General features: G+C 38.4%; 1 protein-coding gene across 1 annotated transcript in view; it reads left to right on the top strand.

The window, feature by feature from the left end:
• The window catches only part of TOX (thymocyte selection associated high mobility group box), a 230,523-nt gene that overhangs the window by 127,764 nt on the left and 75,354 nt on the right, over positions 1–27,405 (top strand). The window contains exon 3 of the mRNA XM_075141792.1: positions 5,913–6,155. Coding sequence (XP_074997893.1) covers positions 5,913–6,155 — 243 coding nt within the window. The remainder of the gene's footprint in view (positions 1–5,912; positions 6,156–27,405) is intronic.

Genomic DNA, 27,405 nt, shown 5'->3' on the forward strand with positions numbered 1-27,405 from the left:
ATTTATTGCTGTTGTCTACCATATGAAGAAACACAAAAAAATTGTTTGCAGGATCATTGACTTGAACATATCAATGGCACTGTTGGACAATTCTTGCTGAGTATTAAGATGATTTATGTAACAGACCGAAGGTTTCCACAGTAATGCATTATAGTCTCAAGCTATCAAGCCTTGTTCATGCAGAGACAAAAGAAGCTGAAAAACACTTGCTTCTGAAGGTCCTCCATTTAGAAATTAGAGATAAGGTTGATCCTATTAAAAGTCTCAGAAATATCTGCTGTCAAATATATTATCCTAACTTTCAAAAGTGCATAAGGTACATTGCTGTTTTTCCTCTTCTAATGAGCTCATTGTTTTTACATTACTCTCGATTCATAAGTATTTCAGTTATGTAACAATGTGTTCAATAATAGAAGAGGAGACAGCCTGAAGCATCTATCTTTTAAAAACTGGCATCTTTCCACAGTTCAGATGCAGAAGCCTTAGTGCAAATGAAAAATTAAGACACGCTCTACATAGTTGGCAGTACCATTCATTTCATTTAAATTAAATATCTATAGGAAAATTCCCAATTTTTAAGGAACTGTTGCTAATACCAGATTCTGATGAGTATATGCATGGTGACTGACGCAACCACTGAGCACATGAATTAGACTTACTTAATGTATGTTGTCTTCTCTGCTGTCATATAGTAACGGTTCTGCTCTTTCCAGAGGGATTTATATTGGATGTTTGAATGCTTGCAGCCTCTTGTAGTCAGTCTGTTTGAGGTATCTCCTTTGGCTTCCCTTCTCTGATTACTTTTTAAAGTTCTGTTAAAATTATTTTGAAACGTAAGTAAGTTTTGCTGGCCAATATGCAGTCATCACTGTAAAGTACTTAAGCAAAGAGGCTTTATTTTTATTTCCTTCTTTCACCTTACTCCCTTTTCCTCAGTACTTATGCAGCAGATTGTGCTAGCATTTCCCTTATTTTCCTGATAACAATGAGTATCTGGGTTCCTCAAAAATAAATACTAGAATTTTGTTTGTGTGTGTTATTAGCACAGCAGGATGCTTAGCCCTAATTTGAGTTAAGTTGGTAAGGTAAAGAACTGACCTTTGACATACACCTCCCCCCCCCCCGAGTTTTGCCCCCCTTCCATAGCTTGTTGCTGGATTTGGCCAGGCTAAGTGGCATAAAAGATAAATTGAAGGGGACCAACAAGGTCATTGTTCAGGAACAAAAGCTTGGACTTGAGTTGGACAGTGAATCAGGGTTAAGTGTTCATATCATTTTATTCTGGCAAGCTTTTCTTATAAAATCATAGGCTAAGGTGGCATAGCTAATGAGGTATCTTGATCTCAGAGTGGTCATCTCAAAGATCATCTGCTTTATGAAGTTTCCATCATTTGAGGCAGAAATGTCACAAATGTTTTACCAGAAACACAGAATATTGTCCTTTAGATTTGGGAAGACATCCTTCGTTCAAACACCTTTTTCATAGTTTTGTGTCTATAAATAACCCAAATTTAAGGATGCTCAGTTCTGAGGTTCCCACTGTGTAGCTCCCATCTGAAAAATACTGAAATCTGCTTATAATAAATACCGGTGTAATGAAAAACCTTACTTTATAATAAAGTAAAATTAAAGCCCGTGTCTGTTCAGTGCTGTGCAGTGGGTTTAATGGTGTTACTTTGCAGAGGGCTTTCTCTCAGGAATGTAATAAAGGTCCAGGAAGTTCCACTAAACTGAAGAGCTGATAAACACCTCATCCACTCCCACAGTCATGAGATGAAAGCGAAACCACTGGCAAAGTTCCTAGCAGCTCTGTGGTAAAGTAAATAAAGCATTTACTGCTACTCTTTTTTGATTCAAAAGTGAAAAGGCGAGCTTGCTAGTATTTCTGTGACGAGTAGAATGAAAAGGAGCTATTCCATGTCTTTCTGAATAGTCCTGCTGATAGTAAAGCCAACTATGAAGGGAAAAACCCTTGGAGGGGGAGACCCTAAACTTCCTCCCCACCCCCAAGAAAAACCTAACAGAGCTGAAGCTACAGGCCACCATTTATTATTAATACATATGAGCTGTACTTATGAATTGTAATTGGATACAGGGAGTGTAGCCTTCCCTAATGCTTTTGATGGTAGATAACTGCTTTCATTAGAAATTCCAGATAAATGGCTTGGGTTGGAAGAAGAGATGCTCTAAAAAGCCCAGGGGTCGGGTCAGGATGATGACTGGCCTAGGAGCGGGAGCTCTTGCTGCACGGAAAACCTCGGGCCTGGCCTTGTGCTGGAGTTCCCTTAAATGTTTTTTGGGTAACAACATGACATTCCAGGAGAGCCCATTGCCAGCACTGGATCAGTTGCATCAAGGGAGTCCAGATGGTTCCTCAAGAATGCTTTCCGAATGGCGAGGAGAGATATGGCAGGATACTAGGAGAGGGTGTTTGAAGCTTGTAGCTGCTATTGGCAGGACAAGCATCTGTCCTGTTCCTCACTTCTTCTCTCCACGTGCAGTTGCAACAGCCTTGTTTGCGGGATATGTTGGGTTTGCTGCAAATGTATATAGGATTATTCGTTTCTGATGTACCCGTGTACAAAGTCATTACAAGCGTCTGAACCATGCTCCTGGACAACACAAACTGGAGTCACGTTACTGTTGAAGGAGCTTCCCTGAGGAAGTTATGTCTGTATGTGTTACATACACACATACTAAGTATGGAAATACCAAATTGGCTGAGAATGTTAGCTGAATAGGGTGCTCTGCAGATGCTTTCAGATAGCTCTCCATACCATTAGCATATGGCTTGGATTCTGCCTAGCTTTATTGAAGTAATAGAATAGTTTATGTTTTAAAAAAAAAAGGGGAAAAAAGAAAAGAAAAAACATTATGGGAAGTACTAGTGCTTGAATTATATGTTGTTTTGGTGTGTTATTATTGCCTTTGCTACACTACTCCTAGCTTATTTAAGTGCAGTCGACAGTGATGTGGGATCAAATACACTCTAACTGGTTTGCAAGCAATAACTGTGGTGTGATTTTTAAAATAATCAGAGAGCAACCATCTATTTAAAATGCTTAGCCCATATAATACATATAACATTATTATATAGTTACACATGATGCAACTTGAGTTGTGGAGTTCTATGCCACTAGTGTTCTACTTCCTTTTTAATAAGTGAAGCTAATGTCCTAATGGCAGTTCAATTGCTTCCATCATTTTTGAAGTGTTACTAATTAAAGACACATTTAAAACACAGCAAATCAAAGTCTAACTAAAGTAAAACCTGGACTATCCACATATGGCATGCAAAAAAGGTATACGAATAAGACAGCAGATTTGCTGAATGCCCCCAATGTTAATGGTGTAGGCACAAACAGCCTGTCAATATTTGGTTTAGGAATATTTGCTTTTAGTAGCGAATGTAAGTTGAGGTCTCTTCTTCTTGTTAAAGAAGTGGTGAGAGAATACTGTAGTTCCTTGTCCTACTCTTCCTTAAAGAAAGTAGGAGGGCAGATCTCTTCCTCTTCTAGAAGGTGTTGAGACATCTTGTTTCAGCAAAGATGCGGCACAAGGTATTTTCACTAGGATAGTTAGAGAGAGAGAGAAAACAAATGTTGAGTTAACACTTCTTTGTACCTGCAAAATCACGGGAGAGAAAACTCTTTTGAGGCCATCAGTCTTTTGGGACAGTAGAAAAGACAGTGGTTGAACACAAAATGTCTTCTTTTCACAGCTCATGAATCCCTCCTGGTAGCTGTAGGTTGCATGGGTCTAAACTCACCAAGATTACAGTAACCAAATCTAAGTGTACTTGTGTGGGATAGTGCTGGTCCAAAAGAGCATTATGGATGTTGTCCCTTCCTTTATTTCTGTTCCTCGCTGCTTTGTTATTGTGGTGTTAGACCTTAAGCTCACTTCAGACACCTTTCTTTTCATCATCAATTTAATGTAATAGTAATTAGCAAACAGTGTATACACTATGTCCATAATACTTTTATTTGGTTTTGCACAGTTTGTCCATTGTGGTTGAGTAAATATGACGTGTTCTCTTTGTCATGGGTAAGTGTCCTCTCCATTTAGTGAGGGTCTATTTTTACTGTACATATTTCCTCCCTTGAAAATGTCTCTGCTGATGGCTGCGTCATGGGGCAAAAAAGCAGGGGCAAATATGACTTACCAATAGCAGTAGGCTCACACCAGCTTCCCCTTAAGGAGAGGGCAGGTGCAAAGGGAGAGCAAACTCCTGTGCTGGAGATGAGAAACACAGCTGGAAAGCATAGGCAGGATCAAAATCCGCACGCATAAGGATGGCGGTATCACTGCCAGACCTTTTCCTCTCCCTGTCCTGTTGTTTTCATTCTTTGGGATTTTACTTTGGCCTTTGCAGTCTAGCCTTCCTGTTCTACTTCATACTGAGATATTTGGTAACAGAGGTGTAAACCTTGCTGGGAAACAAGCAAAGCAACAAAACCATGACAAGGTGCACTAGAGTAGGTTCTACTGTGTTCAGCAGCTCACTGAAAACATGTAACGCTGTTTGTTGTTGGTCTGATTTAAGTTTTTATATCCATGCTCATACAGACGAGAGTAACCTCAGGCATCGAGGAGGACAGTATTACTATGATGACTAATGAAAAACCCCTTTGTTTATAATTGGGCATTGATTCTTCCCTTGTCCTTCTGCATGAATTCATACACCATACTGTCCTCCATTTGCAAACTTGTATCGGGAAAAACATTTTCTTCTAATAGCTGCTTTTTGAAATTGTGCCCTGCTTTTCATCTTTTCTGAAGACACTTCGTAGGAGCAGAACGTATTTAAATCCTTGCATTTCCAGAATTAACAAAAGCAGCGCTCGGAGCAGGGCTGTGTTGCTGCAGAGGGGCAGGAAGGGTGGATCTAGTCTCTGTGCTATAAACCTCGTGACTGTGGGCGTGGGATGTGCAAAGGCTGATCACTTGCAAAGGAGATGGGAACTGTGGCTGTTCTCAGAAAAGCAGAGCAGGCTTTCAGGCTGAACCACTGTAACTGATCCCTTTAACTCTTGATTTGGATCATGTATCTAACCCTGCTCACCTTTTTCCTTTAAGAAATATAAGCATACCCATCTCTATCCCCCAAATGAGCCTACCTGCCGTACAAAGAACGTAGATAAATAATAGCAATTATCCACCTTGGTGCATTACTCTGACTTTGCCTGTGGCTTTTCCTTGGATCAGATTGAGTTGGATGACTTAATGGCAGCCGACAACAAAAGACTAAACACTTGTTTTGTAGATTAACTCATTTAGATGACTGACAAAATGTATGTATCATTGAGTTTATAGATTAAGAAAGGAAAAATCAGTGTTTTTGAGACACCATAAATGTATTTTTGTAAACACAAAGTATATTCATACAAAGTATGTACTATTTCTGTGTTTATTTGTTTTTCTTTGTAGCAGAACAAATGCGTGGTTCTCCTGTAAGCCTAAAAGCAGTATCTTTCTTCTTCACTATATAATTCTTGATCTGAGTAGCAGGGAGTCTTATGAACCATTTTGAGCCAATGTTAATTTTATAAATTGCATTCCTTTTTCCACAATTCCCATGAAAAAGGTATTCAGCTAGATGAACACTCTTGGAAAATTTTAATAGGACCCTTGAAATCTGAATTCAGCTTGGTTAAAAAAAATCTTTTTCTAATGGAAGCTGTGAAAGTATCAGAGATTCTTATGCCTTAGAGGCAATTTTTCTTCCATACATAATGGTGAAACTCCACTGTTATAATATATGGGTGTTTAAAATATTCTCTTTGTTAAATTGAAGCTCCTGCTTAGAAGTATGTGAGTTGGGCTCTTTTTGTTTGTTTTGTGTGACTTTTATTATTTTTCTTGATCAGTATTCGTATGATTTTCATAGTACTTTCCTTTTTTTTTTTCAGTCTTTTCCTGGCCCAAGTCTTGAAAGTGAAGATTTTAACATACCTCCTATAACTCCTCCGTCATTGCCTGACCACTCCCTGGTGCACTTGAATGAGATAGAGTCTGGGTACCACTCTCTGTGTCATCCCATGAACCACAATGGCCTCCTTCCATTCCACCCACAAAACATGGATCTACCCGAAATTACAGTTTCCAACATGCTTGGCCAAGATGGGGCACTCCTTTCCAATTCTCTCTCTGTGGTAAGCATTTTTAGTCTTTCCCTTCTGTACTACTTTAAGTTGCGAAGTCGTGGAAATACAGACCTGCTTGAAATCCTCCAAGGGGCCAGCTCCTGCACCACTCAAGCCATGGAGTGAGCTGGCCTGACTCTGGGTTTTACATTGCACTCCCTATGTCAAATCTTCCCCCCCCACTGAAGTCGGTGGGGGTTTTACAGCTGAGTTCCTCAAAGCCAGGATGTTACCTGCTGCCTTGAGTAGAATTACTCCTGTTTTACACGGATGCAAATAACGACAAAAGGAGGCTCAAGGCTTTGACTCCTGCTGGAGCAGGGTTTGGATCCAGATGGCCGTTGTTCTGTGTTCGTCTGACGAGGCTCTTTCCATTCTCATTTGCATGTGCTGAGAGATGTACAAAAATTTAATATCTCCTTTCTTGTTTACCGCACGTTTGGAAAACAGCAAATGTTATTTCTGATTCTAGGCCAAATCTTATAGCCTTTTTACAGTTCCCAGTCCTTAGCCAGCCAGAATCCAATTGAAATGACTGGACGATTTGCTTATAAAGTCTGTCAGATAGTCATTATGGTCATAATCTTGGGAAGCCTGATATTATAAATCACTTCTTTGAATGTTAAATTGCTTGCAACAACTGCAGAGCTACTTTACATGTTACATTTTCAAGTGGGCTCTACAAATAATTAGTATACTCCTTGCATAGCAGCTCCAAACAAGACCATTTTACAAAAGAGGGCATTATTTCACGTCAATGTACAATTCTAAGCCAAAGAGTTAAAAATCCCATGGAAGAGGATGGGGCCTGGCATTTTGTGGGTCTCACTGGACTTCAGGCAGTCTGCTAGATGGGCTGCCCAGGAACTGCAGATCCGGACAGCCGACGTTAAGCATCTGCTGTTCCTAGAGATCCAAGGGTCTAGGCTTTTCACTGGAGGCTCAGAGGCTTAGGGCACCGTGTCCCAACTGGGAGGGTCTGTGCTTAGGGACTGAGGCTGTTTAGGCTTCCAGCTTGCTAGCTCCCCATCCCACTACCTAAAAAACCAAAATCAGTCCTGTGAGCCTGAGAGCTGAGGCAGCATATGGAGGTTTGTGGGCTGAGGGACCTAGGCTCAGCTCCCCATCAGACCCTCAGACTAACAGCCCCAGAGCCAGGGGCGGGGGGGCCGTGGTGGCTGGAAAAAAGTTAGTTTACAACAAAAATCTGCCTTGGCACAGGGCTTCATTGCAACTTAATTAAAATAAAGCTGCCTTGATTTCAAGGAGCTGTGCATTCTCTCTGAGGATGTCCGACAAGATGTACTGCAGGGGGGCTAGTCTTGGCTTCTTATGTGCTGCTCAGTTGTTATTGATTTACTAGGATGTTACACACTTTGTGTTTGAGGTCAGAATCTGACCCCAGGGTTATGTTCAATAATGGGAGGAGAGGGGGAGAGGCAGATTTTCATAGAGAAATATAAATATACTTCGTGGAAATGCTTTTAATTTTGCTTGCATTTCTACAAAGCTGATGGCATGCATTAAAGAACATGAGCTAAATCTTGTGTGGGGTTCTGAGAATCAGAGCCATGAAAGGACTTGAAAAAGTAAGAGAAACGCTTGGCACTCCGGTCAAGACAAGCAGTGTTTCATTGAATTGACCTCTTTTGAGCCATGGCTATGGCTCAAATCTATGCATTCTTTTAAGCTCTGATATTCCACATTAACCTCTTGCAACAAGCTCTGAACAAAGGGCCTTGAGAGTTTGTAGATCATCACAGTGAATTATTGCATTGAGGGCAAATACAAAAAAGCTGAATTAATATAACTAGGCAATTTCGCTATTGGGACTCGGTGCAGATCGGAAAAAATGAAAATCAGACCTCAAGAAAATGACCTCAAAAGTCATTTCTGAGGATTCGTTCAATAAATAAAGCATGATCCTTGAAGTATCATGGACTAAGTCAACTGTTATCCCTAACTTGCATGCCCTTCGCACACAAGAGGGCCTCTTAACTAGCACTAGTTTGAACTCAAACTGGCTTGTCTGTTAAGGGAATTAAGCTACATCTCACATTAGTACAACTGGTAGGATGTTAACACCACAATTTTGTATGGTTCAAACACTGTTTGGCAGTATAGTTCCTCTGACTTGAATTTGATAACTTGAGAGGAATTAACTTGAGGGAGATAATTCTTCAGCGAATTCAGTGACTTCTTCAGTGAATAGAATGGCCCCATTGTCCTTTTTGCTTTCAATTGATGAAGAAAGACTGAGGATTTTGTAGACTTAGCATTCTTTACTTAGCTTTGAAGCTCTTCTTTATAATCCAGAACCTTTTACATTTTTTCTTCAATATGACTCTTTTCTCTTGCTATTACTCATCTCTAAGTTTCCTTTTTACTGTCTCATCAAACTCTGATCCATTTAGCAGGTACTTGCCTAAATCACTTTTATATTGCCTCACATAGAAAATAATGTGTAAGTTTCTACAATCTATCTAAACCCTTGGTGCCATATAATTTCTGGTGTATCAACTACCGCTTGGTGTATTTGGAAACCACCTATCTCGCTTCATTTTTCAGGGCACTAATGAGCATTTTCAGAAAAATTATTCTTAGAAATGAATCTGTTGGCTGTTCTCTATCCCTAATTAATTTCACATCTTCAGCAAATTTTACTTATATTGGGACAAATTCAGCTGCAGTGCAATGTGCCTCTGATTGAATCTGGTCTATTTTTTTTTTACTTTCAACATCCTTCCTTTTAGCCAGTTTTTAACCCATGTTGGTATTTTAGCAATAATACCTTCCTTTTTGTCTGTGTTAGAACTAGTGAGTGGTTTTCAGTTGGTGTTTTTATAGAAAAAGCCTTAATTAATGCTAGCCAAACAAGAGAAAGGAAAGACAGTGAGGTCAGAAACAAAGTAGGAAAATAGTTTGTACACTAACTGTAGCATTTTTCTTTCATCTCAGCTACCAGGTGTTTTCAGATGAGGATTTCCATGATTTTGGACAGATTGAAAATCTAGGATGTACCCCTCTTAAAAATCCTTCAAAACTCCCCCCATTAGAAGTCCTGGTTTCATACTGTGCAGCACTCCCACCAAGCTGCAGATGAAATCCCTTTGAGGAAGGACTGCAGGATTTGCCCCAAGCTCTGTAAGAATTCTCTTCTGTGGAAGTGCTTAAACATACACAATAAGAGTCCACTATCAGCTCAGTGAATTCTTATTAGGGATCAGCTTCTTACAGATTTTTTACACTGTGGGAATTCTTTCTGAAAAATTTTACAATGCTGGGCGATGAAAAATTCCCATTGCCATTTACTGTGTCTGATACTTAAATTTGGAATTAGCTGCCTTTGAAGTTTTTTTGATTGATTGGATGTCCTATTGCACCCTCACTACTTTAAAAAAAAAAATCACTGAAATTTCTCTTTCTCATTAGTCTGCTATCAGTTCATATATTGGCTTCTATGTTTGTGTATTTCTGTTTTCTGCTTAGGTGACATACAGGCATATATACACACATGCACATGCACACTAATTTATACCATGCTGTCACGTACAGATTTCTTTAGATGCTCATTATATCTGGATATTGGGGGTTCAGAAGTCTACAGAATTTGTGCAGAATGTGTCACACGGTGATATGAACACACGGTCCAGCCCCAGCATGGTCCAGCCATGTGGGAGCTCTGTAAAGTCCTCCTTCAAAATGGACTTAACTTCTATTCCTGTTTCTTAAGTGGATCCAATTAAGTACAGATAGAGCTGTTTAATGAAGATGTACTGATGGTCCTGTAGGCATGTTTGTTTCTATATAATGGAATAGGGATCCCTGCCTGATTTACTACAGTTGAAGGTAGCCCCATGTAGGTTTGGTTCAGTTCCAGTTGGGGCTTGACCTGCCAGCACTTTTCTGTTTGCATGAATTTTCCTGAAATATTCCAAGGACCGCAAGAAATACCCTTCTAACATTTGCAAACAAATGCATGTATATACCATCCCTATGAGAATGTGTGTTTATCTGTAAAAATGCTTTTGGATGTGTTCTATAAAATGAGTTCTACTGTGTGTTCATTCTAACAAAATTATAGACATTTCAGCTTCTTTAGTATATCTTATAGATGATTGCTTTTTTCCCCAAGAAACCAGGGTTAAAAATCACAGTGCTGTTTTTACATAGAGGAAAAAAACCTATTTTTGGAATGCTTTCATTTATAATCTTGTGCTGATCTTTTTGAAAATGTGGCTCATGATGGTATACCATAGAAAATTTACAAGAAAGAAATAAAAAAGATTTTAGTTTCTTGAAATGCTTCAGATTTCTGGGTTTGAAGTTTAAAGTGGAAGAGATGTTAAAAGGCAATAAAATCAGGGGATTTATTTCCCAAATGCTCTACTTGTGCTGGTAAGAAAAGCCAGCAAAATGTATATACTTAGGTTTATTGTCATTTTTAGTATACAGTCAAGGCACACTTTGAATTCAAAGGCTACTGTACAACTGTTTTGACAACCACCACATAGTAGGTAATGTGCAGGACATACGAAACTGAAGCAAAAATGTTTCTTTAGGTCTATGGGGAGTGCAGTACATCAATGAATTCAGATATATTAGAGCAGCATGAATTTCTAATATGTTGCTCTTATGGAAAAGACCACTGGCATATTGAATAATGCTGCTTTCAAAGCAGAGCAGAAAATGTGATTACAGACAATTTCATTGCTGTTTTTAAAATAAATATTTTCAAAATCTTGAGGTATTTTATTTCATGTAATGCATAAAATATGTAACAGTGGACTAGAGCTAAAGATCTTCTAGGACACTGAAGAGAAGATGATGTCAACTATAATTATTCAGATGTGGAATAATAGAAGCATTAGTTTAAAATAAAATGCATGTCACAAAGGCCCATGTCCTTATATAAAAAAAAAAGGCAATAAAAAGCTTTTTTTTTTTTGGCACACTTTGACAGAAGAATAAAGGCAATGAATAATTATGTAACATTATGCCCCAATTCATCAAAGCCTGAACAATTACATTATACTTTTTCATGAGTTATATTTTTTAGATATGCAGCCCATGAGAGAGTAATATCTTAAACAAAACGTGGCACTGTATAACAGTGAAGAAAGCGGACAGCTACTTTTTTTTTCATTTTTCATCTCAGGTAGAATGAAGCTAGTATTTCTTATTCACAGTACAGTTATTAATAAATCCAATACAGGAGGTTGTTGTTGTTGTAGCTGGGATATATTTAAGAGATTTTGTTTTACCAGTTTCATACATATTAGTTTAAATTCAGTACTCATGACTCATCCTGAGGCTGACCTATACGGTTGATTTTTTTTGGCACCTTTAAGCATTAGTGTAAACTACTGAGTCAAACAGAAATTTTGTATTTCTGATGAACAAGATGAATAACTTTCATAACAAAATAAAAGATTTGCCCCTTCTAATCTAAGTGTTGAGATTTGAATCATGCTTGAATACTTTTTTCTAGCTTGTATTGCATGCTGGTGATAGAAGATACTTTTAGTCTCTGGTGAATACTTCACATTTGTGCCTCATTACCAGGCTCTGGTCTTCAGTTTACATCAAAATTTACTGTTATGCTACATAGACCTGCTGCTACCCCAAATTTTATTGCAGTGAGTTATTGCCATCAGAACCACCAAATCATAAAGCTAAGGTCTTGGAACACCTTGTGTTAAAGTATTTTTTTTTTCTCTTATTAAGCAACTTTGTATTCTTGCAGGATATCTTTCTTTTCCTTTTTTTTTTTTTAAAAAAAAACATATTTTACAAGATGGATTTTCTCATTGAAATAAGCCTTGTGTGGCAAAAGCTTGCAATAGTTAGTGTATGTTTCATCAAGCAGCCTAACTATAGGGATGCACAGCCAAATCTTCAGCTGATGTCAGTTGGGATAACTTTATTGTCTTCAGTAGAATTATGATGATTTATTCCATCCAGGGCACTGGGACATCATGTTTATCTTTCCTTACTTCTGATGTCTGCTCCAGTCTTTTGTCATCAGAAAGACAACAGAAAGGATATGTAGAGGAGCTGATTGAGATGTAACTTGATCAAGGTTTTATAAATACCTGCATATTGCATATCTGCTAGTAGAAGGCTCTTCACCGTGCTACAAAAAACCATTAAAGCATCTGATGTCTAGAAATTACAGCTAAATAAAATCAGACTGGAAACAAAGAATGCATTTTTAACAGTGATAGAGATTTACCATTTAGATAATGTACTATGGGAGGTGGTTGATTCTCTGTACCTAAGGATTGAAATCAAGTGGAGCATCTCTCAAAAAGATGTGCTCTATCTAGGACTAGTCTAATGACCCCCCAACTGCAGCGGGGGGCCCAGAACCTTCCCGTCGGTCACATTTCCCTCGGGGGCTCTCAGCAGTAAATATTAGTCCATGTATATGTGGTAGGGGGAACATCGCTGGTAGCACCTCAACTGGTAGCACCCCTACAGTTTTTCCCTCCCAAGAGAAAATCAGAAGAGTGGAAGAAAGCACCCTGTGGGTGCAGGCTATCAATGGACCCCACCTTCTCAAGGTCAACTAGGACTAGAATTGCTGTCAGAATATTTGTGGCTAGTGTTTTTCACGAACTTAGCTTTTTTTCTCGTCTTAAAGTATCTGGTAAAGCTATACTTTCTGTCTGTAAGTACTAAGAACTTACATTAAAGATAGAGCAAGTAAATATTTGGTCATTACTGTAGGAAAATATTTGTACACAAATGACCAGGACTCTTTTTAGAATAATTCCAGGTCTCATTTTTAAAATTGCCAGTGAAGCTGTTGATTTACTGTCAGTTGGGAAATACGGCATTCTGCTTATTTGAGTGTGGTTGTTGAGACTCAATGTGGCTCACATATTTTACAAATTCAGTAGGAAAACAACTTCAGTGTAATTTCAAGAAGGAATAACAAGGTGGCATATTTTCTGTTTGAAAACAGCCTTCTGTAGAAAATGCTTTGGTGAACTTTTTTCACAAGTTACCCATTGTCTGATAGGAGTTTATTTGCTACATAAAAAAGTAAGGAAAAAAAATGTGTAGCAGAATTAATTATTGTTTCTTAGACTTTAACCAGATAGGCACAGGCTAAGACATGATGAATGCGGCACAGAGAGAAAGCCTTCAGTTGCGGTTGGTAGATTATACAACACCTCACATGTAAAGTACTCACAGGAGTGATTAATGCATAAGCAGCATCATAGCTGCAAGTGTCAAACAAAACAGATAATAGAGTATGCAAATAGAGAAAACATAACTCTCAGAAAATGTCAGAAATTCAGGGGTTTCAGCAGCAGAGATTGTTGACTTTAATCTGCTGCTTTTAACATTGCATGTAGTTGTCGAGAACAGCAAGATAATGAAATGTTTCTGAAGACTCAGTCTTTGGCAAAAAAAATCTTAGTGATCTTAAGGCCTGTAGAGGGAATAGAAGTGAAATGTCTTTCTCGAAAACTGTGAAGATGCTTTTGTGAAGACAAAAAGGAAGAAGCAGCCCACAGTGAAGATGAAAGGAAGAGTTTTGTGCATCAGGTGGAGTAGCCTCTCCTTCCACCTGTTTCATTATTTAAATGCATGCATTTGCATTCCTTGAAACTCGAAAGCAGTTGAGAAGACTGCACACCCTTCATGGATTTGTACTGCATTCATCATCTCACACCATCTTGTTCAGGGAGTAGAAAGATACGTTGTGTGGACAAAACCAGTCCAACTATGGCATGCACTGTCTTAACTCAAGCTGCCACTTACATGCTGGAAGTTCAGATGTGCTGTGTGACTGCTGAAGGCTGGGACACCAGCAACCCAGAGCTTCATGACGGTGTCACCTGCTAGAACGGAGTGTGAATTCTCCTCGCCTAGTCTTGACCATGTGGAGTCATAGATATTTAGCAAAATTTTTAATTCACTTTAGGAGAAAAAACACATTCTTGGCTTTCTTGATTTTTCTGAGTTGAAGGAATTTAAAAGGTCCAATTAATAGTCTCACAGGTTTTTTATCTGTTTTAATGGTTTTACAGAACTTTAAGTATCATAATTTCAGTTTTTCACTGACTTTCTGCCGGAGGAAGCATATTACTGAGGGAAGGAAAGATTCTACTTGGTAGTATTTTGAGATTTGGAGAAATAATCATCAATTAAAAAGAACTCATTTCTTATTTTTATCCCTTGTTCTTGTTCTTTCTCAAGGCAATTAAGAAATGCTTAAAGTATAAGGATGTCAACTCCTCCCCTGGTCCTTTCTATAACATAAAGGTTAATTTTAGCTTGATGTCTGCCTTTCTATTTTTTCCCCCCTTCATTTATGCAAAGTCAGTACAGACGCACTATGTAAATGCCCTTTCTCATGTTGGGATTCCCTGGGGACAGGGTGTAAACCCTTAACCTCCAGTGCTAATGTAATGCTGTACTTCAACAACATGTGTGCAACTTAGGAACTTACCTCTGTAGCCTCACTCACACACCTTTGAACTGCGTGTATGGCAGGTTGTACCTGCTGCTGCCTCTATATTTGGACAATAAAGATATGAAAATGAATGTTCTTAATTCATTTTCTGTGCCTATCATGGATGGACACAGTTACAAAAAAGGACTTAAAGTTTATGTAGTGGCAGCAAGAAGCCTTATGGAGTGAGGAACATCTCTAAGGCATGCCGGTGCATATCTTTCAGTTACAAAACCCACAAAAACGAACCCTTTCCATCTGAAGTCAGGTGAACAAAGTCATGACAGTTTATCTTACATATTATCAGTGTGTACCCAACATTCCTATTTCAACCAACCTGAGGGGAAGAAAAAGAGACAAAGGAGGTGTTTGAGGTAGTGACGTGGCACTCTGTGTGCCTGCCCTGACCCGGAGATCATAGAATCATAGAATCATTAAGGTTGCAAAAGACCTCTGAGATCATTGAGTCCAACCATCAACCCAACACCACCATGCCCACTAAACCATGTCCCTAAGCGCCACATCTACACGTCTTTTAAATACTTCCAGGGATGGTGACTCTACCACTTCCCTGGGCAGCCTGTTCCAAGGCCTGATCACTCTTTCAGTGAAGAAATTTCTCTTAATGTCCAGTCTAAACCTCCCTTGGCGCAACTTGAGGCCATTTCCTCTCGTCCTATCGCTTCTTACTTGGCAGAAGAGACCAACACCCACCTCGCTACAACCTCATTTCAGGTAGTTGTAGAGCGCGATGAGGTCTCCCCTCAGCCTCCTCTTCTCCAGACTAAACAGCCCCAGTTCCCTCAGCCGCTCCTCATAAGGCTTGTGCTCCAGGCCCTTCACCAGCTTCGTTGCCCTCCTCTGGACACGCTCCAGCACCTCCATGTCCTTCTTGTAGTGAGGGGCCCGAAACTGAACACAGGATTCGAGGTGCGGCCTCACCAGTGCCGAGTACAGGGGCACGATCACCTCCCTACTCCTGCTGGCCAGACTATTTCTGATACAGGCCAGGATAACATTGGCCTTCTTGGCCACCTGGGCACACTGCCGGCTCATGTTGATGACAAGGACTGCAGTGCTTAGGGTACATACATACATATACATATATACATGGATACACATATATACATATATATGAACATCCTGTAAAAGACAGGATATAGCATCTGCAACATCCCCCTTCTCCCCAAATTGTGGATCCACATTGTATGTTAAACAGAGACTGAAACCAGAGCCAAATTATTGAAGTAGATGCAACAGATCTAATCACCCTACTGCACACGGCTGCATCATAGAAATTTTTTACCAAATCCCTGGGTTATGAGTGAGGTTGCAGTGCCTGACAGTAACTTTAATAATGGGTACCTTTGCTATTTGACTTAGTAAAGGAACCTAGTTGCTAAAGTGAGACATGGCATACCTAATGGATGACAAGGTGAGGCTACTCCATATCGCATCTTCAAAATTCCAGACAGTGGTGATATTGGGCTACAAGTGCCTTCACTTCATCCTTACAAAAGTTACCTAAACTGAAAAAAACATTTGAAATTAGATGTTCTGGTCCTTTAGCAAAAAAGCTCTCTGCGTGGAGGATTTACAGGATCAGGCCCTTGATGAGAACGCAACACTTTTTTATTCAAAGATGGGACATCCTTCTAATACATTTTAAGATTACTTTCATTCACACATAAAGAATTCCAGAGATTAACTCAGTAACTAAGCTTCAGTCTCCTACACATGCCCTAATACTCAAGTGTGGGATCTCAGTTTAATGAATTTTATTACACTCCCCTTTCTTAAGAAGTAGCATAAAAAGTGTTTAGTGCAATAGGCTTAGTGCTGATCTGGATATTAAGCGCAGCTTAAGTTGCCTGACAGAAAGCATACAGTGTAAAATAACCACTGGCAAAAGTTTAAAAAGTTATTTTTTCTCAAAAAAAAACCCCACAGCATTTGAAAAATAATGCTAGCGGCACTCTGTTCTTCTGTAGCGCCTTTCTTGTGTCTTGAAGTGCTTGGTAGTCACTAATTAGCTAAGAAGGTAATGTACTAATAAAAGTACAAATAGATATTTGCAATATCAGTCCCTCATATCTGTCAAGTACTATATTGTAGAATAGAAAGACATTTACGTTATTAAACCCCCAATAAAATGTAATTCACAGTATACTAAAACAGATGAGTCCCAAGTTGAAAAAGGCTGAAAAAGACAAATCTTAAGGGAGAGGAGGAAGATGACTCTACATTGTGGGACCGATAATAACGAAAGTATTACCAGGAGCTGATTTCATGTTTGATGATCAGTAACACAAAGGTGGGCAGCAGTGTGGTGAGAGGCAACTTTCAATATTAGAACTAGCAGGAGTCCTCAAAAGGATAAAGGCAGGAATTAACTGCCATGTGTTACACATCTAATACAAAGCTATTACGGTGCCTGCATATAATGATAGCTGAGACCTTTAAGCTATCATGCAACCTGGAAGTGATACAGCAGCCTTATTTAAGAGCCGTGGGACAGATGGGAGGGTTGTTTCGCCTGCCCTTGTAATGCAGTCAGCTCGAGGGAGAAGCGAAGTGTCTGTTTAATTGCAGAGTTTGGTGCTCCACTGCCCCAGGCTGCCAGTCCCAGGCCTTACGGGCCGGTGGCATAGCACGCGTGCGTCTTCTCACTCGCCATCAGCTTTCGTCAATGCAGGGAGGGGACAACACAGGAAGGGAAAGTTCTCTGCCCAGGGCCTGGCCTGTGTAATTTTAATGGTGGCCTGTGTTGTTGCACTAACTTCGTTGTTTGTGGCCTCTGCCTCTGAACTGCGTTTTAGGAGCTCTGTGACTGGCTGAACATCTCAGCGGGATTTTCAGAAATATTCTGGCCTAATGTTGATCCTGTCCAACTCTAGCAGGGGCTTTCCCAGAGTTTCAAGAGAAACAGAAATAGCCTTATAGCAGATGCTTTCATTTGTTTATAAATTGCGAAAATTTAGATTTTAGATTATATTAGATTAAGGGTGCGTCAGCAAAAGTATTTGTCAGTAATGATCCACACTCTGCCGTCGTAATTCTAAAATGGTTTGCTTTGTAACAGGCGGAAAGCTAGTGCAAGCTGTAACAAGACTGAAGAGATATCATCTAATGTGCTGTTTTGAAACAATTTTTATCATTTTGAATATCATATAATTAAAGACACTGAATATAGCAAAGCTGCGCTACAGGAAAAAGTTCCATGAGTAACTTGACCTCTTGGATCCTGGCTCAGTGCAGCCTTAATGTTGTGTTACTTACCAAATTACAGAAATTGGTCCAGAAGGAACCCTAAGGTCCTTCCCTTAATCTAGTCCAAGGGAGGACTTTAAAAGGTCATCTCCCCAAAAGCAGGATACTCCATACGTTTGTCATTTCTGACAGATGTTTGTCTAACTTATTTTTTAGAGAACTCCTTGAAGGGCAACTGCACAGACTCCTCAGGCAAGCTCTGGGTACAGGTCCTCAACCTTAAAAATTCATCTACTTCACTGTATACATAAAACCCAGCAGTCAGTTGTCTTTTGTTTATTTTTATTTTTAAAGTGTGCTTATATATGTGTATATTTATATTTATAAAATGTATATTTATCTAAGAATGAATGATAGGTAATAGATGTTGATGGAACAGCTAGAAAATAAATAATCAAGAGGACGTATATTAACTCAGACTGTTTTGGTTCACAGCTTGAGTTGACCATTTAAGAAACAGTAGAAAAATAATCAGCTTTTCCCAAATCTTATTAGCATGTAATCATGATCCAGATTGTATTAGCCCATAACCTACACTGAGCAAAATAATTCTTCTTGAAGGTTCAGCTATAGTGTGTTATTTTATGAAATTGTTTATGTGCATATTTTCAGTATTATATTTATTTATCATCATCCATTACTTAGAAAGTTAGGCTGAAGGAATAGATGTTTATGATACTTAAGGAATGTCACTGCACGTAATGGGATAAAAATAAGCAATGGGTGAAGGTTGGAAAAAAAAACCCTTTAATGTCATCAGAGTAGTCTGCCAGGTAGTGTTAAAGCACCGTAACATATGTATGGGAAAGTCCTGCACTGGCTGGGAGATGGGCTGGATGATTTAATAGACCTTTCTTTGAGATGTAATTTGTATAACTGGTTGATACATACAGTAATGTTCAGACATTTGGACTCATTTCTTGTTTGTCTGGCAAATTGTTTCATGTGAAAGGTTATAAATTACAATAAATAGACTTTGTAGAAGATGAGCTACATGATATACTTGGAAAGAGTTTTTCAGCTGATTTCAAGACATTAATGCCAAAGCAGAAAAAACCCAATAGAGTCCTAATCCCGTGGCTTTGCGTGAGTGCAGTGCTAGGAAGGTGCACTGCCATAAATAATATTTACATTGAATAGAGTCTTCTGTATTCTAACAATAACTTAGCATAGAAAAGATAAAATAGAGAAACAAATGTTACTTACTTAGAAGAAGTTTTTCATCCTGAGTTGGCGACAAAGAATTCACTGATGAAGGAGGGAGGGGGGAAAGAAGGGAAAGCAAGCATTTATAAAAATGTTGATGTAGTTATAATTAGATCCATTTTAGAACCAAAAGTTTTATGCAGAAACTGACAGAAGGATACACAATAATTATAGTTTGCTGACAAGCTGAATAGAGTTTCCTTTTTTTATCTTATGGTTTTAGGAAACCAAACTGTAAATAAATATGCAGTTTGACAGATTGTAATTGCGATCAGCAAGGCGTCTTTTCATTTAATCAGATGGTGTTATTAAAATGGGGTTACAATTAAACATTTTATAATGTGACGTAGAACTCTATTAAAATTCTCCAGCAAACAGTAATTTGCATTTGATGCTTCTGCAACCCATTTCTATTTGCAGAGATGTTATTGGCTGTGACCTTCCAGTGGTTAGGTCTCAGTTTGCTGTTCTCTTCCTACTTTGATAAATGATATTAAGTGTCCTTCTTCTTTACTTCACAGTGAGGGTTAAAATATTAATCTTGCATTCTTTTATAATATTATTTTTGACCCTTGTTAAAACTGCAAGACATTGGCTAAAGCAGGTTTGCATCAGAGGAAATGTGGAATTACCTAAGCATAAATTTTCTTAACTTTAGGAATTGTAGATTTGATCAACCGTAAGCATGTATCTGAGTCACAATTAAATGTTTCAAGAGAAAGTAATATCGCTTTTGAAAGATATAAGTAGCATTCATCATATTGCTGCACCTAAGACATTATTCCAATTTAAGATGACATAAAGCTTTGGGTTTGCCCCTGTCTTTCTGTAGATGGGATCAAGTGATTCCAAGAAATGTAACAAAATGTTTTTCAGGAAGACTTTCAAGCATGACTGCTATGATTCCACATCTGTTATTCCCATGTGGAAGTCCACTATTTGTTCCCAAAGTTTTGATAACCTAAGTAGGAGAATATGAACAGTTGGAAGTGGTTCAGTGTTCTGCCTTTTAAGACTTTTCCAGGGTGTAGCTCCTCACTGGGATCACCATCCTCTAAGCAGCAGAAAAGAACAAGGAGAATCATTAGGAGACACAATTTTTGAGCCATTCTTCAGGTGCATGCAGACTCCACTAATGAAACTATGCGTAGCAAATGTTTGGAGCAAAGGGAGCGAGTGATTTACATCAGGAAATTACATTTACAAGGGTAAAACAGTCTTTGAAAATCAGACAGCTAAGCTACTGCTCCTTTATCTCACCCTTTTACTTCAGTGGACTTTTTTGGAGGAAACATCAGCGGTTTGAGGAAAGGCAACATTTTCCTTACTGGAGGGTAATCAGGCAGTGGTTATAAAACATACATTCTTGTTTCTTGTCACTAGTAGTAGACACAAGAAAGAATAAGGAGGGAAGAAGAAGAAAAGAGGGGGAAAGAAAATTCAAGTACGCTTTCAAAGAGGGGGAGAGAAAAGTCAAGTATGCTTTCCTTTGGTGGAAAGTGGAGTTATATCAATACTTGAGAAGAAGAAAAAATGGAAAGAAATAATTTGGTTTGACATATTTATGCATTTATTTTAACTTTGCATTATCCTCGATTTGGAACCTCTTAACTCTTTCCTACTTTTCCTGTTACTACTGTGTGTTGGTTTCCTCTTGTGCTGTTCAACAAGTACAATCACTTTAGAGTACATCGAGACAAAGTCTCTAACTCCATCCTGCAACCCCATCAGTTTCTTCTCTTCTTCTGTGTGCGTATATGCAACATCTTCTCCTTCTTTTTCCTCCAGATCACTTCCCTGAGGAACAGCTTTCAAAAAGTTTCTCAGAGAAGGAGGTCTTCCACCTTCATGCAATGTGATGAAAGAATCGTGTTGCCAAAATACTCAGAAATTCAGCAGTTATGTAAAAAAAATAGCAGATTAGCAAAGGAAATTTTAAATCGCTCCTCAACCACAATTGACAGGATAAGCAAAATGTTCGACTTTGTCCTTCCCTTCCAACATCAAAACAGATAGAGCTGTAAGAGCTCTCCGACCGGTCCTCCCTGCACAATGCAGGATTACTGCCCATGCAGCTTCAAGATGAGTTTGAGGTCACCAGCCTCTGGTAGGGCAGTGCTGTAAACGGTTGAGGAAGAGAACTGAAAATATTGCTTGTCCCTTAGCGTTTCCAATGATAAGCCCAGACATGTAAAGAGGAAAGTGAAGTTAAAAGGTACATATTAAAAAATGTAACCAGTTTCTCCCCAAGGCTAACTGTATTTTTTCTAAAATAAATGAAATACAAACCTGAATCTAATGTTGAAAACAAGGAAAACTAATTCACAACTTACCTGCATATAGCTGCTTTTTTAAGAGCACATCACCTGGTATACGTAGGTGTGAAAGAGAAGATAATCAGGATCAGAAACACAGGTTGAACCCATAGAAATAAATCCATCTTAGGGTTTTGTAGTGCTATCCATCATTGAAAATATCTGAGCACTCTGTCTTACCTTATAATGTCTTTACTATTTATTTGCAAAATACAAACCTAATTGTGAAATTGTATTCATGCTGGTGCCCTCTTGGCTGGTATAAGATAGTATTTCTCAAGAGGAGAAAAGGCCCTAAACGAAGAGGTGGGAAATGTACATAATAGTCGTCATTTGCATGCAGCTGAAACCTGAGGTTTGTTTTAATAATACAGAGAGAGATGCCTGATCTAGCATACATACATTCTGCCTTTGAATGTCATGTGTTTTAAAAAGATGCAAGTTGCACAGGATATATGGTTTCTTTATAGTGTTTTTTGCATTTTCATTTGTGTACCATATATTCACATACCACTGTACGTTACAATCAAGCCTGTTTGATTACTTTCAATTTATGCCATAGGATTTTGTCACTCTTGCTGAAAATTTCAAGACATTTTACTCCAGACTCATTCTTTTTTTTCCCCTCAGATTTATTTACTACCTTTAGAAGTAGAAAAGTCCAATTTCAATCATGTTAGAAATAGCTCATTTTAGACAAGTACGTGCTGCTCTGCTTACAAAACATATATGAGTGGAATATGCAATTACCACAACTCAGTTTCCTGCCACAGAAACATTTCAGCATTATAGCATTACAGAAATAGAATGACATGCATAATGAAAGATTTCAAGATTCACCCAAGGCATTTATTCTCTTCACCTTAATGTTCTCAGCAGTAGCAGAGTATCCATTAAAAGGTACGATGAATTATGGTTGCTTAGCAACCGCGAGGAGCTTGTAACAGCACCAAAGAATGAAATGGCTGGTTGATAAAATGAATTTTCTCTGAGCATTAGCCTGTTGAAACTGCCTTTTCTTGTGGAACATAAAGTGCATTTATTTGTCTCATGCATTTTTTATTAGAAAATTATTTGAGTTCCAGGGACTTGAATCGTTTTGCTACAGGAGATATTTGATTTTAATGTGTTGTACTAAAATAAGTAATAAAAGACATTTTCTTCAAAGTAAAGACACCAAACAAACCTAGGTAGCTCCTTTTGAAGTCGGGAATGAAATCTTATATAAGGTATGTCATTACTCATTTCTAATTAAGAGTGGCATTAGCTAGGACTTAAACTTAAATTTTACCTTTGAAGGAAAGTTTGAGACAGTTACCCATATGCAGTGAATAAAAGGAGAGGTTTGGAATTGATCTCGTGGTTTCATCATGAGTGAAATAAGCTTGCCTTCTCTCTTCCCACACGGTACGGTAGCCATGTCTCAGAGAAGGTCAGAAGTGGTTGCACATTCATACCTAGCATTCACTACTTGTTTCTGTGCTAAAAATACGTTTGTCGTAGGCTTCCATCCAACAGTGAGGAGATGTTTAATTTTCCACTGAGACTCTCCAGGCATTCAACAGCAGCCAGAGCTGGATGAGCATTTTTGGCAGAGGTTTTTATTGGAAAATGCCAGAACAGTGAAACCAAAGTTGAGGTGAGGGGAACACATCAGTTGTGATTAATCTTTTATTGGCAATATTTTCTGAGAATCAGGACTGTCTGGTCAGGACATGAGAGAAAGGGAGATAAAGAGAGGTGGCAGAGACCTGCCCATTCCAGAATATCCAGAACATCCATCTGGATGTATGAGACCAAAGCTTAGGCTTCTACACAGCATTATTTAGAGCAAGAACTTAACTTTTTGGTTTTGTAGCCTCTAAGAACGCGCAAATGATTAGTTATTATTAGTCTACAGTCTTTTAGTCTTTCTTGTGAGACTTAAGACAGTGGCGTAATTGTTCTTATACAATTTCATAAAGATCTTTTAAAAGGCTTCAGACCTTACTTTACTGATGAAAATAGTTCTGGGGTCTGTATGAGTGGGGAGTCCTTGGAGCCGCTGTTGCGTTTTCTGGCAAAGCAAACAAGGTCGTGTGCCTGCAGTTTGCACGGCGAGTCTGAGTGGCAGCGGAGAGGAATGGCCAGGGAGCTAGGGGCATGGAGGAGTCCTTCTTGGCTTAGAAGTGTTTCTCAAATTCTGGACTGGACCTAGAGCAAGAAAGCAAATCTAAAAATCAGGATGAGATAAGAGGACTCATTTATGTGCTACCTACCTGGCAGCAAAGAATCAGAGTGAGACAGCATTAAAAAAGTTGAAGGGTCTTGCAGTGAGCTGTCTTGTCATGGAAGTTTTAGACCTGTATTTCTGTGTCCAGACCAATTCTGGTGATGCTGCTGAGAGCACTGCTATTGACTGCTATTGGTAAAGGAGGGGGCTATTGCAGTTAACATGATAGCAAACATTGCAGCCTAACGGAAAACAGATTTTAGTTAAGTTGACAACATGGCAACATTTTTTACAGAGCGTTTTTTACTGCAAATTAAATGCCCTGGGAGATACGTAACTAAAGGCAATAATAACCTTTTTTGGACTAAAATATAATTCTGCTCAAGTGAAAATGAAAGAAAACTCATATTAAGTAGTAAGATCTTGCCTCTTTAAAGTACGTGCTGATAATCAAACATTAAAAGTGAAACACTGCTCATCTACAAAGGTGCAAATTAAAATTCCAGAGAGAGAGCTTGACTGATTTGTTTAACAAAGAGTTTAATACAGCAGAATCCCTCTTGAACATAAAACTATTACATTCACAATAATCCTGTCTAGCTGTTGGGAGATCCAAATTAAAACTCTCACTGATATTTGCTTAAATCTCATAAATTGCACAGAATTAGAGCATATTGAAGTTGTGTGTTTACTGTGATCTTACCGTCTAATAGGTTTTTAACAATTTAAAATGATGACTGAAAATATGTATTTTCCCCTCAGATGATTCAAGCAGTGTATATTTTATTCCTGTATTCTAATTTAATACCCACTTGTTTATTAACTTGCTAGTGTCAACATGACAAGGCTGTATTGAATGCAGACTAAATGTTCCATTTAAACAGATAATTTATTTTGTTATTAGTATTAAGGTGTTAGGAGATTATTCAGTTGAAGCTGGTGGATTAATAATACTATTTCTGAAGGAGATATTTTCATGCTCATTTACTATGTTCCATTGTTTCCATTCATACCTATAGAAGAACAGATGTTTGTTTCTTTTCCACTTGTGATTCCAATGATTTAGTAGCAATATTACTTACTGTGTTCTGTTCCACTATTCCTCCTCTGGAGGATTTAATTTATGGATTTTTTGTATGAAAATCTCAAAATTGTACAGACACCTGAAATCCATAGTAGTTTAGAAAAGGAACTGCAGTCCCACAGAACATCTCAAATGACTGGCAAGTATTTCAGAATTAGGGTTTGTGACCTCTTTTCTCCAGACCAGCTGCCATGGCATATTCAAGTCTTTTAGGTTGGGTGAGCAAGTAGAGGTTTTAAATTTGACCCGTCAGTAAGATTCCCCAGACTTTAGTTAGGATACATCGCAGATGTTGACTTAAAAAAGAGAATACATCAGGGGTGATAAAGTTAGGTTAAAAATGTGATAAATTAGTAACCTCAAATAGCCAGTAATTTTGCCAGGTTTTGATAGTACGTTAAAAATAATCATGGCATTCATGGTGCAATCTTTCTTTTGTGAGACTGATCTAATAAAACAAGAATGTGCACACACCCACCTAAGAAATAATCATTATTCATGCTTTGTAGAAAAAAGTAGAGTTCCAGGTCTGCAGTTCTTGCTCACAGCTACATTATATAAGGAATTAAATTAATTTAATCTATGAAAATGTACAGTTGTGCCTGCTGGAGAACATAGAGTCAACCCTGTCTGTTGTTGCACATCACCAAGAATTATTGAATGAGAAACTAATCACTGTTGCAAAGCCCCAGTTGCTATAAAGCAGTGAGCAAAATTAAAGCAGTTAGAGAAGGCTTATTTTATGAAATGCCCAGACATACATAGCACCAAAAAAGGACTCACAGTATACCTTTGTGTGCGAACCTAGCAGTAACCACAAAATTGTTGCAGTGCTTTGGTTGTGGCCCTCTTCCAAAAGAACTTGTTATATCAGAGCAACATGTCTAATGCATTTTTGCATGAATATAATAAAAGCAGGGTGTGATTTGACCAAATGCACTGACATAACTCCTGCATACTTCTATGTGAATCTGTCAAATGGGGAGCATGTTGCATAAAAGTACTCTACTTCTTACAGCTGCCTGAATAAATAATGTGCATAAGCCTCCTCAGAAACAAAGTCAATAACGAGCTGTCTGGTTACATGTACTTTTATATGACTTCTGGTTAACTCAAAAGCCCAAATATGATATACAGAGCTCTGGAATATGGTGTGGGTTTGAGACACTCTCTGGGGAACCTTTATCTGCATATAGGGTCTTTTTTAATATGTGACAGTTTTATATCAAGGATAATGACCTTTATATAATAAGTAATCTAAATACAGTCAAACTCATCATGAGTGAACATGGTTTATTTTGTTGAACTGTTTCATAGATCAAATTTTAGAAATCTTTTTAGAAGCTACATTGAAAAGGATATTTTTGCTGTTTTCTGGCACGTAATGTATCTGTCGATTAAAGTGGAAGGCACGTCACTCTGGTTTTTCTGTTGACACATGCTACAGTCTGTTGGGAATGTCATAGCCAAGAAAACCACCTTGTGATATTCTTTTCACTTTGCACAGACATGCCAAGAAATGCTGCATTACTGCATTACTAACCAGAAAACATTGGGAAATTCTGGGTAGTGATCAGAGAGGCAGTGAGTGCTGTTTGGTTGCTAATACATTTCTACTGTTCTCACTAGTAAATGAAGAATCCTTGAAAAATTGTATTCAGTGCAATTCTTGCAAACATATATGCTGATTAAGGGTCTTAACACCTCCTGTTTTAGTTAAAGACAACTTGTTATCCTATCATCTTTGCAATTGCTATTTAGGTTTATGCCAAGTCCTTTAAAATATTGGCTAAAAAGACTAGTTGTAATTTAGCCATCAGAAGGAGACATATGGTAGATAAAAATGTGTAAACAAAATTTCAAGCCTGATTGAGGGTATGGGTTAAAAACTGGCCATAATGACATAATGGCCAGAAGCAGAGGCACAGAAAAAACTGCCCATGGAAGTTTTGAAAACGCAGAAAGGAGTTGTGCGTGGCATAAGCTTAATGTCCATTTACCTACTGAGATATTTCATTTTCTTTTAAAAGAGGATTGGATTCTCATGTTTCAGCTTATTATCAGTCTATTTTGTGCATACAATAACAGTTATTTGTATAAGTCTCTAAGTTGCCCAAACAGTTACAGGTGGCATTTTAGGTAGTTAGATGGACATCCAACTACTAGGAAATGTAAATCATAGTATTCATCTGTACTTGCTCATGTACATGCAGAGTAGGAGAGTATCACAGTCAAACATGAATTTACAAGTTTAATGATAAAACTGAATTCTGCCTTCATATTAACATTACAGTCAACAATAACATATATACATAGTTGAGAGGAGATATGATTCCTTGGGTGCTAATAGAGAAGATCAAGAGAAAATCTGTCCTTTCCACTTGAAGATGGAAAAAAATAATGAAGAGCATTTAGTGAAGGGGGGATATGAAGTCTTTCATGCTTGATTTCCCACCCCTGAAACTTCAGGTTTTCAAGCGTATGCAATGTGCAAAGCTCCTTTTAGTTGAAAAATCATGATAAGATGTTTTCAGAACAGGTGTGTATCTCCATCTTTAACCTTACTGCCTACTGCACTAAGTACGGGATGGGGACATGATGTCTCTGGTGAACTGCTGAAGGATCCTTCAGAGAAGTCCTCATGCTTCCATAGCATTTCTATGAAATCCACATAGTTCCTCTGACAGGGTCACAGTCCAAAA

Source organism: Calonectris borealis, chromosome 2 (genome assembly GCF_964195595.1).
Source record: "Calonectris borealis chromosome 2, bCalBor7.hap1.2, whole genome shotgun sequence".
In the NCBI taxonomy this organism is placed as follows: Eukaryota; Metazoa; Chordata; class Aves; order Procellariiformes; family Procellariidae; genus Calonectris; species Calonectris borealis.